At 46.3% G+C, this 24,968-nt stretch overlaps 1 protein-coding gene and 1 long non-coding RNA gene across 3 annotated transcripts; one reads left to right on the top strand and one right to left on the bottom strand.

Annotated features, from left to right (window-relative positions):
* Positions 1-1,218: 1,218 nt before the first annotated feature.
* Positions 1,219-20,444, bottom strand: LOC122683084. The gene is made up of 4 exons (XR_006337612.1): positions 20,315-20,444; positions 15,794-16,292; positions 11,616-11,767; positions 1,219-1,333 (listed from the first exon to the last, which is right to left on the bottom strand). It is a non-coding gene; the product is annotated as an uncharacterized LOC122683084 (long non-coding RNA).
* TMEM42 (transmembrane protein 42) lies at positions 20,340-23,836 on the top strand. Of its 2 annotated transcripts, XM_043886628.1 has the most exons (4): positions 20,340-20,598; positions 22,482-22,628; positions 22,860-23,017; positions 23,181-23,319. In XM_043886628.1, the coding sequence occupies exons 1-4, from the start codon at positions 20,407-20,409 to the stop codon at positions 23,266-23,268; spliced, it is 585 nt and encodes a 194-aa protein (XP_043742563.1). In that variant the 5' UTR covers positions 20,340-20,406; the 3' UTR covers positions 23,269-23,319. The 2 variants fall into 2 exon arrangements, with proteins under 2 accessions (XP_043742563.1, XP_043742564.1); XM_043886629.1 differs by lacking the exon at positions 22,860-23,017 and having other exon boundaries at positions 20,352-20,598; positions 23,181-23,836.
* Positions 23,837-24,968: the final 1,132 nt, after the last annotated feature.

Genomic DNA, 24,968 nt, shown 5'->3' with positions numbered 1-24,968 from the left:
CGTGAAGCACCGCTCCGTCTGCTCCCAGTATCATGAAGCCCTCCTCTGTGTTCCCACTGGGGAACTAAAGGGGAACCTCCAACACAGGCCCACCACACAAGACCCCAGCGCGCTGGCAGCCGTCACCCTGGTGAAAAGCCAAACCAGCAACCAAGTTCTTTTTCCTGGTTCTGTGCTTCAACGTTCAAGTCCCAATTCCTTAAATTTACAATAAAATACACATGGTTCTGTTTCTGGGGCATGCCATCCACGTAGGGAGTCTGCAGCCTGACTGCTGATTGCAAACACCTGGGGAATGTTTAAAGACTCTGAAGACCACCCCCCCCCCTCCCCCGGGCCCCGGCCCCCGCCCCGGCCCCCGCCCCCGCACGTCACCTCGGCGGAGTGGAATATCCGCGCAAGGATCTTAAAGTACCCCAAAAGCGCTGCCCAGTTTGAACACTGCCTCTGCCCGGCGCTTCAGGCCATGCCCCAGCATCTTCCCGTTTGCATGAAGACACCTGGGAAGACCCCAGAGATCTTGAGAGGCAGGATCTTTTTTTTTTTTTTTAACTATCACCAGAATACCCACATCCAACCTTTCAAGCCAAGGGGTGCAAAGCCTTGGTGCCTCTTAAGGCTGCAGGCGTCCTCCCCAAAAGACACCGTTTGTCCTAGAGAAGGTCTGGCAGGGTGCAGAGGGGAACCCTTGAGCAAAGGAACCCCCGGGAACTCCGAACCAGGCCTCCTTTGGAGGGGGCCCCACCCCACCCGGGCTAGAGGAATGGGAGGAGGAACGACTGGGGCGGGATGAGCCCCAGGACACAGGTCCTCATTCTGGGTTTCCAGGAGCCTGGGGCAACTGGTGCATCCCGAGGCCGACACAGCGCGGGGAGCTGGCTGGGGGGCGGGGGCGGGGGGACATCACTGCACTCCCAGAGCCAGCTGCCCCTGGGGAACTCCGCCCCAGATGCTGCTCCAGGGGTACCTGACCCTGTGCTGCCCTGACCACCTGCAAAGGTACAGAAGGCCTGGGAGTCCAGCATCACCCCTCCTGACTGTCCTTCCTCAGCCTCCGGCCATCCTGGGACTTCGGGGCAGGCCAGAAGGTCAGAGGCTGGCTTCACTCACCTTTCCCCCTCTTTCCACTGAAGGAGGTTTCAGAGTTGCCAAAGCACGTGGGACAAGTTCAGGCCCACACTGCTGCCACACTTACCAAGGCTTCAGTTTGCCCAGAGCTACTTCGGGATATCAGAGCGCTCCCGGGGCTATGACGTGCTGCCACGGAGCTTGTGATGGAAAACCCTTTGAAGAGACCAGCATCTAGAAAGTCAGGGCGCAAGGACGTCCACACCTACGAAAAATAAATTCTGGTAAGGGGGACAGGAGAAGACGAAGCTGTCCTACACTGTTGGCGGGGATGTAAACTGCTAACAGCCACCATAGAGAACAATCTGGAAAATTTTTTAATCTAAAAATAGGGCTACCCTATGATCTGGCAGTCCCACTCCAGGGTCTGTATCTGGAGGAAACCCTATTTTGAAAAAACACATGCCCCCCAAGATTTCACTGCACCACTACTTAATAAATAAATGCATCATAGTAAAGAGATTATATTTTAAAAAGGAAAGAATTTGTTAGGCAGGACCACCAGAGGTAGAAAAGTAAATGTTTACCAGTTCTAAATGCATGGGATTTCACGAAGAAATGGGGACAGAGCCGCTGATCTGAATCACAAATTTTACATGAGAGCCTACCATTTCTTCCTCTTCCATTCCCAGGTTTCTTTCTCAGGCGATATTATGTAGAGGAATCACACCTGTACATCGGTTTTTTTTTTTTTTTAACTATAAAAAAAATTTTTTTAACGTATATGGCTGTGCCTGGTCTTAGGTTCGACAAGGGAGATCTTTTGCTTTTTGTTCTGGCATTCAAACTTTTAGCTGCGGCATGTATGATCTAGTTCTCCGACCAGGGATTGAACCTGTGCCCGCTGCATTGAATGTGTGGCGTCTTAGCCACTGGACCAGCGGGGAAGTCCCACACCTGTACATCTTTGAAGGCATCAGCACAGCACTTTCACCTTGTCAACTAAAAAAAGGCAGGCAACCTAAAATTTAGAGTTACGCTTTATTCAAGATTACTGGGAGAAATAACAGCAACCTCAGATATGCAGATGATACCACCCTAACGGCAGGAAGTGAAGAAGAACTTAAGAGCCTCTTGATGAAGGTGAAAGAGGAGAGTGGAAAAGCTGGCTTAAAACTCAGCATTAAAAAAACAAAGATCATGACATCTGGTCCCATCACTTCATGGCAAATAGATGGGGAAAAAATGAAAACAGTGACAGACTTTATTTTCTTGGGCTCCAAAATCTGCAGATGGTGACTGCAGCCATGAAATTAAAAAATGCTTGCTCCTTGGAAGAAAAGCTATGACCAACCTAGACAGTGTATTAAAAAGCAGAGACATCACTTTGCCAACAAAGGTCTGTATAGTCAAAGCTATGATTTTTCCAGTAGTCAAGTACGGATGTCAGAGTTGGACCATAGAAGGCTGAGCGCTGAAGAATTGATGCTTTTGAAATGTGGTGTTGGAGAAGACCCTTGAGAGTCCCTTGGACTGCAAGGAGATCCAACCAGTCAATCCTTTAGAAATCAACCCTGAATATTCACTGGAAGGACTGATGCTGAAGTTGAAGCTCTAATACTTTGGCCACCTGATGCGAAGAGACAACTCACTGGAAAAGACCCTGATGCTGGGTAAGATTGGGGGCAGGAGAAGGGGACGACAGAGGATGAGACGGTTGGATGGTATCACCAACTCAATGGACGTGAGTTGAGCAGACTCTGGGAGATGGCGAAGGATGGGGAAGCCTGGCCTGCTGCAGTCTATGGGGTCACAAACAGTCAGACACGACTTAGTGCCTGAAAAACAACATTTTTATTCTGCAGAAATTTTTTAGGACTTCAAGCCGAGGAGACAGCATCTCAGGTAACCCTGAGAGAACTGCTCTGAAAAAGCAAGAGGAGAATCCAGGTTATATACAAGTTTTCTAACAAAGGACAGGTGGTCTGAACTTCAAAAGACTACTGTTAATTTAAGAAAACCAGATAATCCAAGTTAAGGAATTTAGTGCTCTTCTATGTACAGGAAGATGAAAGTCTGGGCTCACTGAAATCATTCCTCTGATATGCAGGTCAACTATCTGGGGCCAGAATCATTTTTTTTTATATATCCTGAGCTTCGCTGGGGCTCACAGTAGAGAATGGCTGTAGTCTGCTGGCAGGTAGATAGCAGGAATTGTTTTTCTTCCAGTGGACTGCAATCCCTGATGACTGTGACATCCTTGTTTACTGATATAGCAGGAAGTATTCCATTTCTCAACCAGCTACCTGCACACGCAGAGACAGGATGCCCTGGAGATGCAGAAAGGCCACGCTTCCCTATCCTTTGTCACATGACAGATGCATGAAGAAATGAGCTCCGACATGGAGACCAAAGCGTGATATTCTGCTTCCCTGTTTTCATATGCCCTTCCCTCTCACAGTCAGCCACTAAGGCTGCAGCACTGGGCCATATGCTTTGCACTGAACTGACCCACTCACACAGACTGTTACCTGTCCTTGAACCAAAGGCTGGTTTAAGTCTCACACCACAAAAACTTCTGAGAGCCCTCTTGCATAACCCTGGCTTCACCCTGGAATTGCCTGGAAAACGTAATGAAAACAAGTTTATTTTCATTCTCTGTAAACTATGTTGCTCACAGGAAATAAGTTATGCATCTCAAATACAACATTGTGTGTGAACTACTGTTTTTTTCCAGACTTTAAACTTTTTATTTTGTATTGGGGTAGAGCCTATTAACAATGTTGCGATAGTTTCAGGTAAACAGCCAAGGGACCCCGCCATACATATACACGTATCCATTCTCTCCCAAACCTCCCTCCCATCCCGGCTGGCACATAACACTGAGGAGAGTTCCATGTGCTATACAACAGGTCTTTGTTGGTTATCCATTTTCAACTATATATCCGGACCAATACACAGAATGTGTGAAGGAGGTCACAGGTGATAGTAGTATTTAAAACTCACTGTGACATCTCTGTGGCAAGCCTATAGTGAAAAGCATGTCTTTAAATTTTGCCCCTCAAACTTTAACAGGCATACAACGCATTCCAGCACCCAAGGAAGAAACTCTGAGTCTCCAGGTTTGGTGTGGGGCTCATGAACTGATATCTTTAACAAGCTTCTTCTTTGTGCAGATGCTGTTCCCCTAGAACCACTTTTAATAGCACTCGAGAAGGCAGACACGCCACACCTCAGCTCCTTCCACCAAACACCTAATCACATGACACCTACTGTGGGTTCCATTTAAGACCACCATCGCGTCCTGAAGGATCCCATGTTTGGCTAGCACCCTAAGCTTTACAGAGCAAAGACTGTAACATTCGAGTCTCTATTTGGAAAATGATGCATATGGTCTTTAATACTATGACTATTGAGCATCTACCGCGCGTTCACAAGTAGTCAAGGCAGGCATGTCTTTTTTTAAATTATGTTTGGCTGTGCGGGGCCTTCACTGTTGCATGGGCTTTCCCCAGCTGTGGTGCGCAGGGGCTACTCACGGAGGTGGCTTCCCTTCTTGTGGAGCACAGGCTCTAGGGCCCAGGGGCTTCAGGAGCCGTGGGACACAGGCTCAGTACTCACGGGTTGCAGGCTCTAGAGTGTGGGCTCAGTAGTTGTGGCATCTGGGCTTAGTTGCACCAAGGTATGAGGGACCTCCCTGGACCGGGGATTGAACACACACCGCCTGCTCTCACAGGCGGATTCTCATCCACTGTGCCACCAGGGAAGTCCAAGGCAGGTTTGTTCTGCGTCTGGAGAAACAATCCATAGTCTGACCGTGAGGCCACCCAACCAGGCTGGAAGGGCCCCCCCGTGCGTGCGGAATGCCCATCCCTGCTCCCTTGTTGAGGGCAGGCACTTTGGGCCAGGGATTTAGAAGTGCGCCCTAACCAACCTGTCTCCTCGGGGCGCATCCTTGGGTTCCTCCAAGCTCATCACCTAGCCTTGCAGTCGCGCCCTGGACCCGCGGGTTGAGTTCGCCAGTGCTCTGGCGCCCTCTGGTGGACATCCGCTGTAAACAACCCTCAGGCCTTCCACCTGCCTCCATCCCTTTCCCCTGGCAACTGCACACGTCTATCACAATCTTAATATTTTTTTATTCAGAAACACTGGACTAGACCAAAGGTCACTTGAGATGGACTATTTCTAATTACAGGCAGAAAAACTAAATGACAGGAGAGAAAATGTTCTTTTACGGTGGTTGAAGAGATGTGCTGTGCTGTTAGTCGCTCTGGGTCTGACCCCATGGACTGTAGCCCGCCAGGCTCCTCTGTCCATGGGGATTCTCCAGGCGAGAATACTGGAGTGGGTCGCCATGCCCTCCTCCAGGGATCTTCCCAAACCAGGGCTTGTTGAAGACATGGGGTAAGCACAATTACTTCAGTGGTTAGTTCTACTCCCACTTCAGTGGCGGGACACTGACCTGTGTTCATACTTTCTTAATGTTCCAGAGAGAAATATTTATAAGATACATTGACACTGGAATCGCAGCCTTCCCTCTTTAAGACCGACTGACTTTCCATGGGTTTATTCCCCCTCAAGCACTGTTTCTGCAGAAGCGCTAGCCACTCAGTCATGTCGGACTCTGCAGCGGCTCCTCTGTCCATGGAATTCTCCAAGAAAGAATACTGGAGTGGGTAGCCATTCCCTTCTCCAGGGGATCTTCCCAAACCAAGGCTCAAACCCGGGTCTCCTGCTCTGAGGCAGATTCTTTACCGTCTGAGCCAACAAGGAAGCCATTTTGCAAAATGGAGATAAGAAAGTCCACTTGCATAACTTTCAAAGTTAAATGAGACAGAATGTCAAGGATGGTACTGATCAATAGAATTTAATGAAAATCTACACTCTTTCCTTTTTCTCCTTTCTCAAAGCAGGTGTTCATTCTTTGCAAACTTCATACTCTCTTTTCTCTCCAGGGACATCACAATTCCTGATACACAAGAAACAAAAAATATTTGTGAACTGATTCTCTCATCCATTATTGCAGCTGAGACATTCATCAATTTCTATCCATGTCGGTGAAACAGCCTCTATTCTCCTCTGAGACTGTTCTGTCTTTTTTTAACTACAGTGTCCTCTATGAAGATGCTAGCTGCCTGGCTATGGAATATTACTAGATTTTATTTTCTAATATTATCTTGTAGTTATTACTCTCTTGTTGGCTTGTCCCGTTTCTTTGTACCCTCCAATTTCAGTACAGTGATTTAACAAATAATTAGATAAATAATCTTTTGATTAACACACTATTTAGTCAAAATAGATCTCACAGGAAATGCCAATCTTTAGGTACAGTTGAGCAATGTTTTATCTATGTTCTTTCAAGAGGTAAACATCACAGTTTCTTAAAATGCATATTAAAAAAAACAGAAAATTCACTTTCTTGATTGCTTCAGCAAAGTTTAGAATTTTTTGCTAAAACTACAAGGCCAGGGAGTGGAATGACAAAAAAATATACAATGTCACAGTCATGTTTTCATCTCTTTTGGATGACACTAAATCAGTTTGGTATTATTAATGTATATTGAATTTTATGCAGGTTACTTTACAGGCAAAAATTGTGAACATAACTCCTTTTCAATAGACACAAAATCTAATAGTAAACTACCCAAAGGGGTGGAAAATTTATATTGCTTCTTTTAACAGATGTAGTAATAAAACTATGACTTATGAGAACAAGACTACACTGAGAAATTAAAAGAAATAAAACACTGGGAACCAATGAAAACAACACTAAATATAGTCAGAAAAATAGAAAACATATCTTCATACCTCTGCAATTAAATAAATATTTATATATGTAGAGAATAAATACTTAAGCAGAAAACTCTTAATTAAAAAGAATAATGTTTCATAAAATAAATACATAGCAATAGTGCATCTAAGATACACAAATAAGCATTTTAAATCAGACTAATAGGTCTTGTCCAAACATACAGAAATAATTTTGCCACCTAAAAAGCATTAGGGTTGTTGACTAAGATTTGACTCAAGTGGGATCTAAAGGAAACTTTCCCCTGGTGTCTAATGTATCAAATTCAAGTCATTAAGGTGTTTATTTCAGAAGTAGATCTCAATCTATAAAGAATTACTTAAAGAATTTCATTGTCTCTGCCTTTCATTAAATCTAGGTATCAGTATATCTGCAGTCCTAGGGATATAAACATAAACATGTTGAGATCCTTATGGTTTGGGATAGCTATTAATGTTTTTTTGTTTGTTTGTTTGAGAAGAACCAATTTATTTTCAAATTGATATGAAATCAAATAACTTTGTTTTGTTTTCGTGTCTTTTATAAAGTTGATTAAGGACAACGGAATGCACAGTTACACTGCAAGAATAGATATGACCATAAAGAATGACAAAAGCATTAGTTTAAGATTGATTCTTTTTAAAAATTTTGTAGTAATAAAAAGAGAGTGGAGGACAGGGGAGCCTGGCGTGCTGCAGTCCACACGGTTGCAGAGTTGGACATGACTTAGCGACTGAACAAGAAATAGATTGTAGGACATGTATTACCATCCTTCTAGAAGCTGTGAGAAACTATGACTGAGTAAATCTACATTTGTTAGCTAATGGTATGATACAACCAAACATTTACCAAAATAAAAATGAAGGCCATATACATACAAAATCTAGTCTTTATCATTAGCATCAAGAGAAACTATAGACCCCAAATGAAGTCCTGACGGGGATAACACTCTTAAAACAATAACATTTTAAGTGCTATTACAAACCCATTTGATATTCACTTTAATTGCCACAATGCTGGTGAATATACTTTGTATTCTAACACATGTCATAAGCACTACTATAGCAGTTTCAAGATAGTATAATTCAGCCTTAGTTAAAAACAAGTAAATGGATGTTTTAAATTGCATGTTACCAGGAAAGAGGGGGAGAAGATCAATTACAGCAAACATTAGCTCCTTAAAACAGCAAATTAAAGATTTATATTAAATCATGTCCTGTTCCACTTAGATACAGGGCTCAAACCCAGGTCTCCGGCATTGCTGGCAGATTCTTTACCATCTAAGCCACCAGGAAAGCCCCATGACACATAAAGAATACAATAATATAGGAAAACTTGATATATCAACCACTGCTTTTTGTGGTCTCAGCTGTTTTCTACTTATTAATTAGCCTGGAAAGAAGAACTGGGATGCAAAAAATGACTCAGAAGGGGAGGCTGAATTTCACTTTACAACAGTTAGTCTATGAAAAGGATTTTTAAAATGCCACTATATTTTAGCTGAAGGGACAGGTAGTTACATATGCCCTTTTATTTCAATTGGTCAGACAAGTTCCACTGTTCCCCTTAACCTTGTCCTACATGCAGGACTGACACCTTAAAATCCAAAATGAGAGACCTCGTGCCATGAACTCAAGATGGCATTTTTCAATGTATGGGTCACAGAATGACCCCTGGGTGTTTGTTAAAAGCAAGCATTCCTGTGCCTCAACCAAGTTCTACCAGGTCAGAATCACAGTAATGAGCACTGTGACAAGCAACGTGCAAATTCTGGCATACACACTTGCTTAAAAGCAACTGCCCGGGGAATTCTCTGGTTGTCCAGTGGTTAAGAATCCTCCTTTCAGTGCAGGGGACTTGAGTTCAGTCCCTGGTCAGGGAACTAAGATCTCACACGCCACAGAGCAGCTAAGCCCAAGATTCACAACTACAGAGCCCAAAGATCCCACATGACACAAGGGAAATAGCACAGGCTCGATGCAGGCAAAGAAACATTTAAACAAGCAAGCAAGCAAAGAGCTCTAAATTCTCTCTGTTCTATGTGCTATTTATTTACCTGCAGACAGCCTTTAGAATTCTTTCATCTTTATGTTAAAGACATGAATTAGAAATGAATAACTCCAAGGGAATTACTTGAAAGTTCACAAGGAGCTCTGATAAACTTTTGCCCAAAACAACTACTAGAAGCATAGACACAGACACACACACACAGACATACACACACACAAACAAGCATAGAAAATTGAAAAAAAAAATCTATAGAAACAGTGGAATTTTTAAAAATCATACATTCTTAGTTTCCTTTCCCAGAAAACCAAGTGGTTGTATTTTACTTACAGAGCTGCCTGCACTTTGTAGACTGGACTGTTAAGGTAATTAACCACACCTACTGGACTTTTTTTTTTTTCCTTCTGTGTATTCTTCCCACCTTTCCTTAATATCTTCTGCTTCTGTTAGGTCCATTCCACTTCTGTCCTTTACTGTGACCATATTTGCATGAAATATTCCCTTGATAGCTCTCATTTTCTTGAAGAGATCTCTAGTCTTTTTCATTCTATTGGTTTCCTCTATTTCTTTGCACTGATCACTGAGGAAGGCTTTCTTATCTCTCCTTGCTATTCTTTGGAACTCTGCATTCAGATGGGTATATCTTTACTTTTCTCCTTTGCCTCTGCCTTCTCTTCTTTTCTCAGCTATTTGTAACCTCCTTAGACAACCATTTTGCCTTTTTGCATTTCTTTTTCTTGGGGATGTCTTGCTCCCTGTCTCCTGTACAGTGTCATGAACCTCCATCCATAGTTCTTCAGGCACTCTGTCTATCAGATCTATTCCCTTGAATCTATTTGTCACTTCCACTGTATAATCATAAGGGATTTGATTTAGGTCATACCTGAATGGTCTAGCAGTTTTCCCTACTTTCTTCAATTTAAGTCTGAATTTTGCAACAAGGAGTTCATGATATGAGCCACAGTCAGCTCCCAATCTTGTTTTTGCTGACTATAGAGAGCTTCTCCATCTTTGGCTGCAAAGAATATAATCAATCTGATTTTGGTATTGACCATCTGGTGATGTCCATGTGTAGAGTCTTCTCCTGTGTTGTTGGAAGAGGGTGTTTGCTATGACCAGTGTGTTCTCTTGGCAAAACTCTGTTAGCCTTTGCCCTGCTTCATTCTGTACTCCAAGGCCAAATTTTCCTGTTACTGCAGGTATCTTGACTTCCTACTTTTGCACTACAAAGCTGGTGGAGGTGACGGAATTCCAGTTGAGCTATTTCAAATCCTAAAAGATGCTGCTATTAAAGTGTTGCACTCAATATGCCAGCAAATTTGGAAAACTCAGCAGTGGCCACAGGACTGGAAAGGTCAGTTTTCATTTCAATTACAAAGAAAGGCAAAGCCAAAGAATGTTCAACTACACAATTGCACTCATCTCACATGCTAGCAAAGTAATGCTCAAAATTCTCGAAGCCAGACTTCAACAGTACATGAACCGTGAACTTCCAGATGTTCAAGTTGGATTTAGAAAAGGCAGAGGAACCAGAGATCAAATTGCCAACATCTGCTCGATCATCGAAAAAGCAAGAGAGTTCCAGAAAAACATCTACTTCTGCTTTATTGACTATGCCAAAGCCTTTGACTATGTGGATCACAACTAACTGTGGAAAATTCTTCAAGAGATGGGAATACCAGACCACCTTATCTGCCTCCTGAGAAATCTGAATGCAGGTCAAGAAGCAACAGTTAGAACTGGACATGGAACAAGAGGCTGGTTCCAAATCAGGAAAGAGGAATATCAAGGTTGTATACTGTCACCTGCTTATTTAACTTATATGCAGAGAACATCATGCGAAATGCCAGGCTGGATGAAGCACAAGCTGGAATCAATACTGCCAGGAGAAATGTCAATAACCTCAGATATGCAGATAACACCACCCTTATGGCAGAAAGAGAAGAACTAAAGAGCTTCTTGATGAAAGCAAAAGAGGAGAGTGGAAAAGCTGACTTAAATCTCAACATTCAGAAAACTAAGATCATGGCATTCAATCCTATCACTTCATGGCAAATAGATGGGGAAACAATGAAAACAGTGAGACACTTTATTTTTTGGGACTCCAATATCACTGCATATGGTGACAGCAGCCATGAAATTAATGACACTTGCTCCTTGGAAGAAAAGCTATGACCAACCTAGAGAGCATACTAAAAAGCAGAGACATTACTTTACTGACAAAGGTCTGTCTAGTCAAAGCTATGGTTTCTCCAGTGGTCATGTATGGATGTGAGAGTTGGACTGTGAAGAAAGCTGAGCGCAGAAGAACTGATGCTTTTGAACTGTGGTGTTGGAGAAGACCCTTGAGAGTCCCTTGGACTGCAAGGAGATCCAACCAGCCCACCTAAAGGAGATCAGTCCTGGGTGTTCATTGGAAGGACTGATGCTGAAGCTGAAACTCCAATACTTTGGCCACCTGATGCGAAGAACTGACTCACTGGAAAAGACCCTGATGCTGGGAAAGATTGAAGGCAGGAGGAAAAGAGGACGACAGAGGATGAGATGGTTGGATGGCATCACCGACTCAATGGACATGAGTTTGAGTAAGCTCTGGGAGTTGGTGATGGACAGGGAGGCCTGGCATGCCGCAGTCCATAGGGTCGCAAAGAGTCGGACATGACTGAGCAACTGAACTGAACTGAACTGGACTGTTTGGCTCATTCCAACCACCAACTGACACAATAAAGGTAACACTTGGTTCTCATCCTACCTGGGATGCTCAGCAGCCTGGACATCTTGCAAACGGCGGCATACTGCTCATTTGGAGGTGCTGGAAACGAGCTGAGTATTTTCTTGGGTTGCAGCCCACCACTGTCGTCTTAATCTGGAAATCGTGAGACACTATGGTCCATACTTTGTCCTCTGTGGGGAGAGAAAAAGGCCACAAGGATGGGTGGTTAGTATGCAAATGCATCTTCAAATGTCAGAAAACAAGGGAGCCGCGCTGTCACTGGTGTTTTCCCTGAACTGATAAAGAACGGAGCTAAGGACAGTACTCCTTAGAGTAACCCCTACCTTTTTCTCACACCGAAGTTCTCCTTAAATAGACAAAGTACAAAAGCCATATCTTTTATTAAAAAACAAACTCAAGATCTGGTTGATGTGCTAATGTCCACAGCACTGAGGCCCACTGTGTTCAATTGCCTTCCTGACACCGGGCCCCTTCACGCCTTCCTAAGTGAACTAAGTGTTCTCCAGCCTTTGCATCTTTGTGCACGCTGTTTGCTGGAATAAAAATATGCAACCTCTCCTTGTCAACAACTGCTCTCCTCACTTAGACCTCTCAGGTAACATCAGACTCTGCATTCTCTGTTACTGAAATGCCCTACACACGTGGGATGACGCAAACAGGTAATTATCTTGGTGTTGTGGACCCTGAAAATTTCAATGTGTGAAAAGGACAAGCAGATATTAGACGATGAGGTCAAAGTAAAATCCTACAGGGACTTCCCTGGCAGTCCAGTGGTTAAGACTCTTCTCTTCTGAGGCAGGAGGCAGGTGGACCGCCCCAGGGTAAAGCAATTGGAGGTTTATTCTCTATTGACCAAAACTCCAAGATGAGAATAGCAGGACAGTTAAGGGAGAAGGCTGGGCCCTGCCCAGACCACATATTTCTCTTTCCCAAAGTCAGGAGACCTCCCCGACCACACATGAGCAGAAAAGGCTCCTTGGAAGCCAAAAGGGGAGTCATGTCAAGGGATGTTCTACCCATAGGCCTTTGTGGCAGGATCCATCTTAGCTAAGAGATGCATGCACACACCTGGGAGGATCCTGAGATGCACCCAATATGGACTGTGAACCAGGCAAATAAAATGGCTGGCCAAAGGAAACCCAGAAGAAATATCACATAAAAGTAATTCAAACTGCCACCAGGGTGTGACCCAGGAACTCCCCCTGGGTCAGCTCGTGTGCCTATCCACACGAATTGTAGTTTTCTCCTCTTAAAACATTACTTGCATCACTACTTTCTGTCTCTGTAGGAATCCTTTTCTGCAAAGCTGAAGGGCCAGGACCTTTGTCACTGACCGCTGGCCTAGTGGCTAGGATCTGGCGCTTTCAATCTCTGGCTAGGAACCCAAGCCCTGCTCCAAGCCGTTGCAGGCCGAGGCCACCCGAGATCACTTCCACTGTGAGGGGCACAGGTTTGATCCCTGGTCAGGGGACAAACAAGCCACGACCCAGCCAAAAAAAAAATCCTATATAGTTCTGCATTTGAATTAGAAGTGTCACTATGTCACTAAGATAACTTAATGAGGTTATCTTTTTAAAAATGCAGTTATATGTCCTAGCTCTGTCCACTGAAAAAGTCCCCAAACAAGGATCAAACTCTGGCACCAGACTCTCATCACTCAATACCATTTTCCATTAAGAGAAAACTAGGCTCCTGGAGAAACACCTGATTCCAGGATTGCAACTGGGTAAGAGGAGTCTGGAACATATTGTCACAACAGAACCAAAAAAACTACTGGAGACGGAGGGTCATTCAATACCCCAGAGCCAAAGAAGGATGATTTTCATTAGCATCAATCAGAATTTCCTGCAACGGATTAAAATACATCAAGGATATTTAATTCTATAAGTTCACTGGAAGGAAAAAAAAAGAAATGTTTAATTTTGGAAGATGCTAGGTAACTAACACATTATTTTGACTATCAGAAAAAGAGGGTTAAAAAAATCCAGCATTTAGCCCATATTACCTAGATGAACTGTAATATAGCTAACTACTCCCTTAATGGAAATATTGCAGCTCATCAGTGAAGGCTAAATGATAAATTAGAGTGTCATCATTTCATAACTTGTAGCACGTTAGTAGGATATAAGGAGGATTATCCTGGAGAAGGAAATGGCAGCTCACTCCAGTATCCTTGCCTGGAGAATGCCACAGACAGAGGGCTACAGTCCATGGGGTCACGAAGAGTCAGACACGGACAAGTGACTGAAAACAGCAAGGAGGACACCACGGCTGCTAACACAGCCACGTGTGGAACGAGAGAAGGCTGAGAAGGGAGGGCCTGCACACGGCACTACAGTGAAACAGTGCGGACACAGATCAGACATGAACTTCATCAAGCTTATAGTCACCACCTGGCAATTTCTAGAAAACATAGAGGAAAGGGGAACATGTTAAATGGCACCAAAGGGAAATAGTGAGCAAAATCCACATTGTGGAAAACCATATACATCATACAATCTAGTTTTTCAACAGGTAAGCAATAAACTACAAAGGGAAGACACGAAAACACACACACACATACACACACACAGCTCTATATTAAAAGAGATGACTTGAATTTCCCTTTCATGGGGTCTTCCTATTTCAAGAAGGCTTCCCAGGTGGTACAGCGATAAAGAACCTGCCTGACAATGCAGGAGACGCAGGGTCGATCCCTGGGTCGGGAAGATCCCCTGGAGAAGGAGATGGCAACCCACTCCAGTACTCTTGCCTGGGAAACCCAATGGACAGAGGAGCCTGGAGGGCTACAGGCCAAGAGGTCGGAAAGAGTCAGGCATGACTGATGGACTGAGCACAGACATCATTTCAGGAAACGCCAACTTCACTCCTCCAGTTCTCAAGACAAAAGCGATGGGAACACCTTTAACTCTTCCCTCTTCCTCCAACTCAGCAAGCCTCCTGTCAGTACCCCTGAGTATCCCTCATGTAACCCTTCACTGACGCTCTGGTCAAATCCCCCGGCCTCCCTTGCCTGCGTCCCACAGGAACCTCGAACAAGCCCCCTCTTTCCACCCTCATACCCTGATGCCTACTATGAACACAGGAGCCGGGCTGGGCCTTCTCAAATACACCACTCAAGGTCTTCACGCGGCGCCAGGTCCTGTCCACAATTCAAGTAGCCGAAGGCCCTCTAAGTCTGGGCTCCTCCTCGCCGCCCTGCTAATCTCCCCCTTGCTTCCTGGGCTCTGACTACCCTGACCTCCCAGCGTTCCTCAAGCAGATAGGGTGGCCCCTCCTTGGAGACTCACACGCTCGCTCTTTCGTCTAGAGCCTTCTTTCCTCAGGTCTCCTCACCCCTCCTTCCCCTGCAGATCCGAGCTCCAGAGCCAATGTTGCCTTGGCCGAGTCCCACCTCCACCGCAGGTGCTCTCAATCTACCGGCCCAGCTCTGCAAGTGTAAATTATTTCTTAATACCACTCTCCCTTCCTTAGAAGGAAGGAAAGCAGGGATTGTTTTCAATGCGATATATGCACAGCGCTTAGAACAGTAACTGGCTCATAGTAGGGCTTCAAAAACAGTAGCTGAATAGAAGCATGAATTAACAAAAATAAATAGCATACAAACACCTGATCTAGGACCCTCTTACAATCACTTTGGTTCAAGCTCTGCTGAGTCTATCCTGACAGACTCTGGACAGGGCCCTTCCTTCCTCAGAGCCAGAATTCCCCTTCATCTCTTAAAACACGCCTGTCAGAATAATTTGCAGCTCGCTGTTCTTAAATCTATGAAACCAAGTTCAGTTATGGAGCCCCCGCAGTCATTGTCTATATGATAGTGATTTTCCCAGTTTTACCTTTGGCCTAATCAAAACTGCTTTTCATTAGCTCCTCTGATACAGCAAGAAAAGCCTCAATATATTGTGGTGATTCAGACATGATTCTGAAGACAAACTGATGGTTATTTACATCCAGGCCAGCAGAATAACCTTTATCTAAGGAAAAATTCATGAACTGAATTAGGCTGGAATAGGTAATCAACAAACCTGCCTCCGCAATAGGTCTGTTTCTTTTACTTCAGCCTTTGTTCTCTTTTGCTTTTGCGACAAGTTAATCATTAAAGGGATGTTGCCCATAGCTTAAAATATATGCAGCAGCTCCTCTCTAGGAACCCTTCCCCCCATGTGCCTGAAGGTTAAACTATTTATTCAGTTCACCTGGGAATGGCTGACAGCAAGAAGAAATTTAACACACTTCCTCCTGCTATCAGGCCTAAACCAGGACCTCTTTGCAACCACTTTCACCGGTCTTCTTACTTCAGCTCCTCAGCCCGCTTTTTCTTTGTTCGATAATAAATAAACAAACAAACGCAGACCCCAGTAAGATGCTTCTCTACGACCCTTGTCTGCCATCTGCTCGGACTCCTGGCTTTCTGTTTGTTTGTTAAACACTGTTATTTATTTGTTTTTGACTCTGCTGGGTCTCCGCTGCTGCTCGGCCTTTCCCCTGACTGCGGCAGGCAGGGGCTAGTGCTCTCCAGGCGGTGCGCGGGCGTCTCATCGCAGTGGTTTCTCTTGTGGAGCACGGGCTCTGGGGCCCTGGGCTTCAGTAGTTGCGGCTCCCAGGCCCTAGGGCTCAGGCTCAATAACTACGTCACACAGGCTTAGCTGCTCCGCAGCATGTGGGATCTTCCCGGACCAGGAATCAAACCCATGTCTGTAAGAGACAAAGTGATAGATAAGAAGTGATTTACTACAGTAGGAGGCTTGTGAGGCTTACAGACAGGCGGGTGAGAGGGGGTCACATCCCGAAAACTTAGCGGGCTAGGTTTACCATCAAAGGAAAAGTGGGGAGGGGGAAAGACTGCCTCCTTCCTCATTCTTGAGTAGACATCATCATCATCAGCCTCCTCCTCCATGTCAGGCAGGGGAGCTTCCTCGTCCCTACATGTCAAGCTAGGACTGTCACTGAGCAATGGAAATGAGTGAAAAGGCAGTAGAACATGATCAAAATGGTAAATTGTCTCAAGTTTTAGTATGTCACCTCTCCTTTATATTTTTGTTTTTAGTGTGTACAGAAGAATCATTAATTTACTGAGCTCACGGGGCAGGGTGTGGGTCTCATGCCACAATTGCTTGATTGTTTTCGGGCATGTCTCAAGCTGATGTTGCAGTTTTGCTGCTAAACAAACCTGCTTTCTTCAGTGATCAATAACTTACAGGGGTCTCCCATACTTTTTTCTTTACTAGAGTCCCCTAGTGGAATCAACTACTTATTAATAATTACCTGGACTTCCCAAGTGGCGCTAGGGGTAAAGAACTTGCCTGCCAATGCAGGAGATGTGAGCTACATGTGTTCGATCCCTGGGTCGGGAACATCTCCTGAAGAAGGACAACGCAACCCACTCCGGTATTCCTGCCTGGGAAACTCCACAGACAGAGAAGCCTGGCGGGTTACAGTCCATGGGGTCGCAAAGTGTCAGAACTGAGGACAGGCACAGACAACGACAAAACAACCACCTCATCCCTTACTCTGTCCCTGTCACTTCCTGCCTGCCTGCCTTCCTCCTTCCTTTCTCTTTTTCTAGAAACAAATCCTTGAGTCTTGTCCTATAGCAGTGTTCCAGACCTTTCTTTCTTTAACTCATGATGGAAGAGCATTCTAACCTGACCCTCCTTTAAAGTATCATAACCCCCTTTTTAAGATACACAAAATAATGTTCAGAAAGGCAAACATTAAGCAAGAGGAAAAAATGGTTACTATTATGGTCTCTGTCAATAACTTTAAAAACACTAACCAATTTTTTACTATTGATGAATATTTAGGTCCTGGTTTATTCTTGGCCCTAAATTCTCGTTCCAACAATCTCACCGCACACAGTACAGCATTAAAACCCTGTGCATTGTCTCTTTATATCTGTTTTATAGCTGTTCATTCATTCATTCAACAAATATTACTGTGTACCTACTATATGACTGATACAGATCTAGGCTCCAGGGAAATCACAGCAAAAAAAAAAAATCATAAATTTTTGCAGCGTATATTCTTATATTCCAGTGGGGAAAAGAAAACAAGAGAACAGGTAACAAGCAAAATTAAAATAAAATGTGTTTTTAGCAAGTGATGATGGCAAGAAGAAAAACTAAACGAGGGAAGACCTAATTAATTCCCTGACCAGGGATCAAGGCTGGGTTCCAACAGTGACAGCACCAATTCCTAACCACTGGACCACTAGGGAATTCCCTGTATTTTTAAACAAAGAGGAAACCATAAAGCCCTGAGCAAGTGACATTTGAATAAATAAGATGGTTATCCAGCAAGCCATGTGGATGTCGGGGCAAAGTAACCCAGACAGAAGAAATGCAAATATTCTAAATCTGGAATACTCCAGTTATCACTTGGGTACATAAGGAGGCCAGTGAGTGAGGAAGGAGAGAGGAGCAGAAGCTGAAGGCAGAGATATGATGGAAATTAATGGGTCATGACCTCACAGCGAGCTGGAAAGTGACTGGCAACAGGAGGTTTGGAGCAAGTTAGTTTGCTTTTACTTATTCTTTGACATACTATTTTCTGCTTCAATCAAATTATACTTCAGATGGGTTTGAAAAATAACATGAGTGTGTGTATATATATATATATATTTTATATATATCTTTATAAAGATCTAAAACTTTTTAAAGTGTCATGGCATTCTAAAAGGTAATATATAAGCTCTATGTCAATAACATAAAACAACTACTGTTGATGCATCTTGAAAATGATTGTGTGTGTGTGTGATTCTGTTTCCCAAGAAAGAAAGAAGAAAGTGAAGTCGTCCAGTCATGTCTGACTCTTTGTGACCCAATGGACTATAGCCTACCGGGCTCCTCCATCCATGGGATTTTCCAGGCAAGAATACTGGAGTGGGTTGCCATTTAGGGATCAAACCTATGCCCGCTGCATTGGTGCATTCAGAGTGCAGAGTCTTAACCCCTGGCCCACCAGGGAAGTCCCAAGACACCAAAAATTAATATCCCCCTTTAAAACAAGACTGTTATCATGTAGGTACATCTTCAATAAATCTGTAGTCTATTAAAATACCATTCTATAGGAATACCAAAAAGGAAGCCTTGATGGTGCACTGACTACTTTTGGACACTGTTTTCTTCTTTCCTTTATTATGCTTCCATGAAAGAAGAGTGATGGATTTAGGGGGCTGGTTTAATATCAATATATGGGAGTCAAGTGATATGAGGATGCTGACTGAATTAATGGGGTCACCTGATTTGAAGTGACTGACTTAACAATAGGAATCATGTGATCCACAGGGCCAACTGGATTGGCGGGAGGGCCCCCCATCTTACAGGGGATGGCAGCCTTGCAGGTGGGAGAAGGTGGTGGACTAGGGAAGCTGGTAATACACAGGCTTGGGTCTTCTCAGCTATTTGAGTTCCCCAGGTCTGCCACAACAAATTGGCACAAACCAGGTGGCTTAACACAACCGATCCATATTCTCTCTCAGTCCTGGAGACTAGAAGTCCAAAATCCAGGTGCTGGCAACGCTCACGCCTCCAGAGTACAAACTGTTCCATGCCTCTCTTACCTTGTGGTGTTGCCAGCAACCCTTGTGTTTCTTGGCTTGTAGATACAGTGTTCCAATCTCTGCCTTTGTGGTCACAGGGCATTCTGCCCTGTGTCTTCCTCTCTTCTAAAGACACTAGTCAGATTAGAGCCCACCCTAATGACCTCATCTTAACTTGATTACAGTTGACCCATTTCCAAATATATTCACATTCACCGGTGCTGGGGATTAGGCATGAGACTCAAGAGATTTGGGTTGGATCCCTGGGTGGGGAAGATTTCCCTGGAGTAAGGAATGGCAACCCACTCCAGTATTCTTGCCTGGAGAATCCCATGGACAGAGAAGCCTGGCTGGAACAGCCTATGGGACCTCGAAGTGTTGGACACAATTGAGCAACTAAGCACATATATCTTTTCAAAATTAAATTAATTATTTTTGTCCCTGTCACATGGCATGCCAGTCTTAGTTTCCCAGCCAGGAATCAAGCTTGTGCCCCCCATGCTGTGGAAGTAGAGTTTTAACCACGAGACCGCCAGGAAATTTCCAACAACAGTTTGTTTTCAGAGAAATGTACTACTTCTTAAGTGAAAACATTTTAGCAGTATTTAAGTGTATGGGAAAGCGGAAGTGATGTCAATCCTGATTATCTCAGTGGGGTGATGATGGATGACACTTTCTTCTAATTATACTTTCTAAATTTCCTACAGTGTGCTTGTAACCATCTGGGCCAATTGAGTTGCCAGAAGCCCTAACCTCCCTCCCAGCCCTCAACTCCAAACTCCGCTTTCTTACTGAGCCTGCAGATCTCTAGCGCCCTCTGCCATAACGCATCTCTCCATTTTGTGCTTCTAGAAGGTGCAGGTCAGTCTCCTGGGGGGTTTGTTAAAACAAATGTAGATTCTGATTCAATGGGTGTGGGGCAGGGCCTGGGATTCGGCATTTTAAACAATTCCTAGGGGAAACCGATGCTGGACCCCACCAAGTAGCAGGGGTTGAAATTGCTGAGTCACGAAGAATTGTTCTACAACAGCGACCACAGTCAGCCTTGGATAAATAGGTCCAGAAATCCTCCGGCGAAAGCCTAAACCTAACGCGGAAAATCGGCCACCGCCAGGAAGACTGCGGCAGCCCCGCCCCTCGAGGTCATCGCGGAGCCTCAATTGGCCATGCGACTCACGTGGTGCGGCGCTCACGTGACTCCGCTGTCCAATCGTCGCGCGCCTCCGGCCCAGGCGCTGGCTGGCGCCCCGAGAGGCGGCTGCGAGCGCCATGGCGGGAAGACCGCTGCCCGGAGGCGGTGGGGTGTGCGCCGCCGCCTACCCTAACACCTCTGCCGGATTCCCCCCACACCTCCAGGCCGGCGCGATGCGGCGCCGCTTCTGGGGCGTGTTCAACTGCCTGTGCGCCGGCGCGTTCGGGGCCTTGGCCGCCGCCTCCGCCAAGCTGGCCTTCGGCAGAGAGGTCGAGCCGGGGGCGCTGCTGCGGTGGGCCGGCGGGAGGGGCCAGGCGGAGGAGGGGCGCTGCGGGGCTCCGGGGCGGGGCCGGGCTGGCGGCGCTGGGGCCGTCCGACCCCGCGGGTCTGTTTTGGGGGGTGGGTTGGGGGGCCCAGCCGTAGTCGGGCGCTGCAGAACAGCGTGGGCAGAAGAGCATACCTCTACTCGGAATCACGCCCAGCCCTCGTCCAATGTAGGTGGTAAGAGACGTCGGGGACTGAGGCCTGTTCCCTTACCAGGGACCCCAAAAATCTGTCCTCCGACTGGGCTAGTTCACTCTCGGGCAAGACGCACACCTCCTACATTCACTCTCTCTCATTTTAAGCCCTTTGTGCCTGAGCATTTCTCTCCACGTGACTCTTAAGGTGAGAAGCCTGTTGCCCAACTCCGTCTTTAACGGGTATTTTGACTGGTCAACCCACCTGCCAGGAAACTTGGGAATTTGGGATGTCCTAGGTATAAAAGGAAGACTGAGACAAACGTTCTGGATATTTTCCCAGTGCTGAGAACTCTTGAACTGCCTCCCCAGGTCTGCCAAGGTGGCCTCTCCCATCTCAAGTCATATAGGCGAGCTTCTGCTTGGTAAAGAGGTTTCATTGCAGCTGCTGCAACTCAGGGTTAGTCCCAGACTGAGACAGTAGACAGGCTGATTCTTCAGGTGTAAGGCTGATTCTTTAGGTGTAAGCCTGTTAAGGGCTAATCCAGTGGGCACTGCCATGCTTGAAGTTGGTATCCTGGCGTGTGTAATTCTCATTGGAGTAAGTGGTCCAAAGTAAGATGAGTGACCATGAGCCACGAGGTTTTCTTGTTTTCTCAGTTGTGCAGCAGACCTTCATAAGCCTTTACATAAGTAGGCTGCCATTGGCACATAACGGTGCTTCCGTGTAAATTATGCAGAGACACTCCTTCCTCAAGACACCATATATTCAGCTGCTGGAAAACTGTTAGGAGAAAGAAGAGGAGGAGGTGTAGATGGGTGCCATCCCCAGGGGAAGCAGCTCTCTGTCTGCAGGCAGGTTAATAACTCAAAACCAAGTAAGGGGTCTGCACATCCTTTCTATAGGAGGCTTCTAAAGATCCTCTGTTCTCTCAGTAGTCTCCTGAAACAAACAAATGAATGAAATCTGCATGTTCTCCAAGTGATGCCTGGGATCACTAGTCAGACACTCCCAGGTGTGGTTTCCCATGCCGTGTCCTAGTTCAGAGCATGTGGTCCCATTGCCTGGGCCTGAATCCTGGTGGCTTCCCCAAGCTATGGTGCTTCAGGCACGTTCCTTAATGCCTCAGGTTCTTTATCTGTAAAATGAAGTTAAGGAATTAATGAAAATGTACTTATGACACTTAGCCCAGGGCCTGTTACCAAGTAAAAGCTCAAGAATGCCCGGTGAGACCGGGCTGAATGGCTTCTAGGCTGCACAGGGCAGCGGGGAGACCACCAATTCCTGTTTCACCTGATTCTGGCATGTGAGGACTCTGCCCCTCATTTACTCAGACCGGGGGATAACTACTTGGCCCACCAAGACTAAACTTCTCCCACCGCACTGGTCACTGTGGGGCCGTAACAGACTGGTGTTCAATAGAAGATAACTGGATATGAATTAGCACTTCCGCCCAAGGTCACATGGCTGGTACAATGGCCAAATAAATGTCTTCTCTGAGTTTGTTTCAGCTGTTGAGTGAGTGTGCGCCGGCTGAGGGTTAAGTGAAGGCCTGTGCAGGAAAGCTCTGAGGACCCCAGGCTGTGGCGGCCTGGCTGCCAGCAATGACCGTGACCCTGGGTGGCTGTCAGGGTGGCTGCTGGTCAAGCCTGGCCAGGGCTGACCGTGGCTGCAGTGACCCTTTCTCCTGCAGGTGAACGTGGGCTTCTGCGTCTTGGGCATTATTATGATGGCTACCACCAATTCTCTGATGTGGACGTTCTTTAGCCGGGGCCTCAGTTTGTCCATGTCTTCAGCCATCGCATCTGTCACGGTGACTTTTTCAAACATCCTCAACTCGGTGAGTAGCCTGAGCATATGGTTCCTCTGTCCCAAACCTGGGTTCTGGGTGGGTTGTCCTTGGGCAACTCCTGCTTTCCCACCTAGGAGAAGGGACAGGAACTGAAGCAGAGGTTGGGCATATCTTGACTCCCTGTGACTTCTCCGTCAATCTCTCAAACTTGGTGACATTCTCAAGTTAGATGGCGAGGAAGTCCAGCTGTCAAAAGCCTACTTGTTTGCTGCTCCACAGGGATCTGTGAACTCAGGCAGGAGACGTGGAGGGTGGAGGGTCTTCCCTCCCAGTGGGGCTGAGCCGGGGAGCGCATGCTGGGCCGGCTGTGTGCAGGGCCTGGCTTCCGGCCTCTGCTGGTCCAGTGCTCTGAGGAGGTACCTGGCCCACTTCTACAGGTGAGACCTGTTGAAGATCACAGCTGGGTTTCAGGCCCAAGACTTCCAGCCCCAGACCTTTCTTCCTGCCCTGGGAGGCACTCGGCCACAGGGGAGTCAGGTGGTGTCCGCCCACCCTGCGGGCACGTGTCCGCCCAGCCTCACAGCTGTCTCTGCCCCACAGGCCTTCCTGGGTTTTGTGTTGTACGGAGAGTGCCAGGAGGTCTTGTGGTGGGGCGGAGTGTTCCTCATCCTCTGCGGACTCACCCTGATCCACCGGGAGCTCCCACCGCCCAGGAAGCCCCTTCCTCACAAGCAGCGGTAGCACCAGCCGGCCGGGCAGACCCGCTGGAAAGACAGTCATGGCGGCTCAGGCTCGGGCTGGCGTGTGGGGACCACAGCTCAGGGCAGTCTGGGCGCGCAGCCTTCCGACCCCGGGCCAGAGGACGATGCTGCCCAGGGAAGCAGGCCGGTGACCAGGAAGCCTTGTGGGTGGACAGCTCCAGCTTCTGTCAGGGGAAGTACACCTCGGCAGTGTTCTGCCTGAAGCCGCCTCCTCCATCCGTCTGCACTGTGCTGTTGACTCTCGCATTCCCCAGCCCACACAGTGAGCCCCGGCAGGCGCAGGAGACCCTGGGGTTGGTCAGCTTACTGTATGGACTTGAGACCACACCAACTGTGATCCTGTTGCCTAATGAAGGCCAGTCACGGGATTTTGGAATCAGGACTGGTTGGGCTTTCAGCTTCACATCGATGTTACCAGACCATCAGCCTCATTCTTCTGTATTAAGGCAAGAGAAGAAAAACTAGATTAATAAATGCTTGTTTTGTAAGTTAAAACTGCCAGGTGTGCAATCTCAATTCTGTCCTAATTTTTTTCCTTTCCTCATTTTTTTGTAGTAAGAGCAACTAGGGTGAGCTGCAGTTCTCAGAGGGGAGTTGAAATCCCATGCCCATTTCCAGGCCTGGGGCTTGGCTGCTCTCTGCCTGCCAGTTCCTCCCTGGCTCTACCCAGGCAGATGTTCTTCAAATTCAGGAGCATATCTGTCTATAGCTCTTACAATATTTTATGTTATGTTATGGCTGCGCCACTTGGCCTCTGGGATTTTAGTTCCCCAAGCAGGGATTGGACCCTGGTTTTTGGCAGTGAGAGCACAGAGTCCTAACCACTGGACTGCCCCTCCTGCCCCAGGGAAGTTGCCATCTTGTCATTTTTAGAGTCCTGATTGGACAGTGCCCCCCACACCCCGCCAGAAATCTGCACACAAGCTGAAAAGTCATAGGCTGATGGTCTCACAAGAGCGCCTTAGCAACTATCGCTAACTTTGGTTTAAGAGCAACTTTGCCTTTTAAAACCTTAACGGTGTGTCTCCATCTGTCATCTCTCTCGAGACTCCAAGAGGCAGAAGTTACAGCAAACATCATCCATTATGCAGACTGGTTTTGGTTTTTAATACTGAGAGGATTTAAATTCCAGCTCGCCCACTGGTGGCGAAAAACAAGGAAGTTGTATCCTGCCAACACTTTGCTCGCAGCTTACCCTGATTGGGATGGTTCCCCAGCATTTATGATATGACATTACCAGCAGTTGACATTTCAGTCTTTTCTACCCAGCCAGGTGCAATAACTACAGAAAACAAAAGCATTAAAATTAAAAATAAAAAAATGACAGCTGAGGTATGGCTTCCTGCAGTCCCAGCACTGCTCTGACCTCGTTAACCCACCCGTATGGGGGTGCTGAGTCATGCTGCAGGCCCCAAGGAGGCAGCAGGCGGGGAGGACGCTCCAGCGCTACACACGGACTCTGTGCTGTGAATTCCTTTCCTAGGGCAGAAACAAATGGCCACAAAATTGGTGGCTAAACCAACAGAAACATATTCTCTCTCAGTTCTGGAGGCTGGAAGTCTAAAATCAAGGCCTGATCACGTCCTTGGGACGTCCTCTTGGGAGGCTCCTTGGAGCATCCTTTCGT

This window comes from Cervus elaphus, chromosome 24, assembly GCF_910594005.1.
Source record: "Cervus elaphus chromosome 24, mCerEla1.1, whole genome shotgun sequence".
NCBI classification, from domain to species: Eukaryota; Metazoa; Chordata; class Mammalia; order Artiodactyla; family Cervidae; genus Cervus; species Cervus elaphus.
The sequence above is the reverse complement of the archived record's forward strand: the minus strand, read 5'-3'. Positions and strand labels throughout refer to the sequence as shown.

What these genes read in the sequence shown, in the direction of transcription:
- TMEM42 (XM_043886628.1), top strand. Translation starts at nt 20,407, where the DNA reads ATGGCGGGAAGACCGCTGCCCGGAGGCGGTGGGGTGTGCGCCGCCGCC. An exon ending in AGCTGGCCTTCGGCAGAGAG is followed by an intron (nt 20,599 to 22,481) that starts GTCGAGCCGGGG and finishes TTTCTCCTGCAG; the next exon opens with GTGAACGTGGGCTTCTGCGT. An exon ending in TACCTGGCCCACTTCTACAG is followed by an intron (nt 23,018 to 23,180) that starts GTGAGACCTGTT and finishes TCTGCCCCACAG; the next exon opens with GCCTTCCTGGGTTTTGTGTT.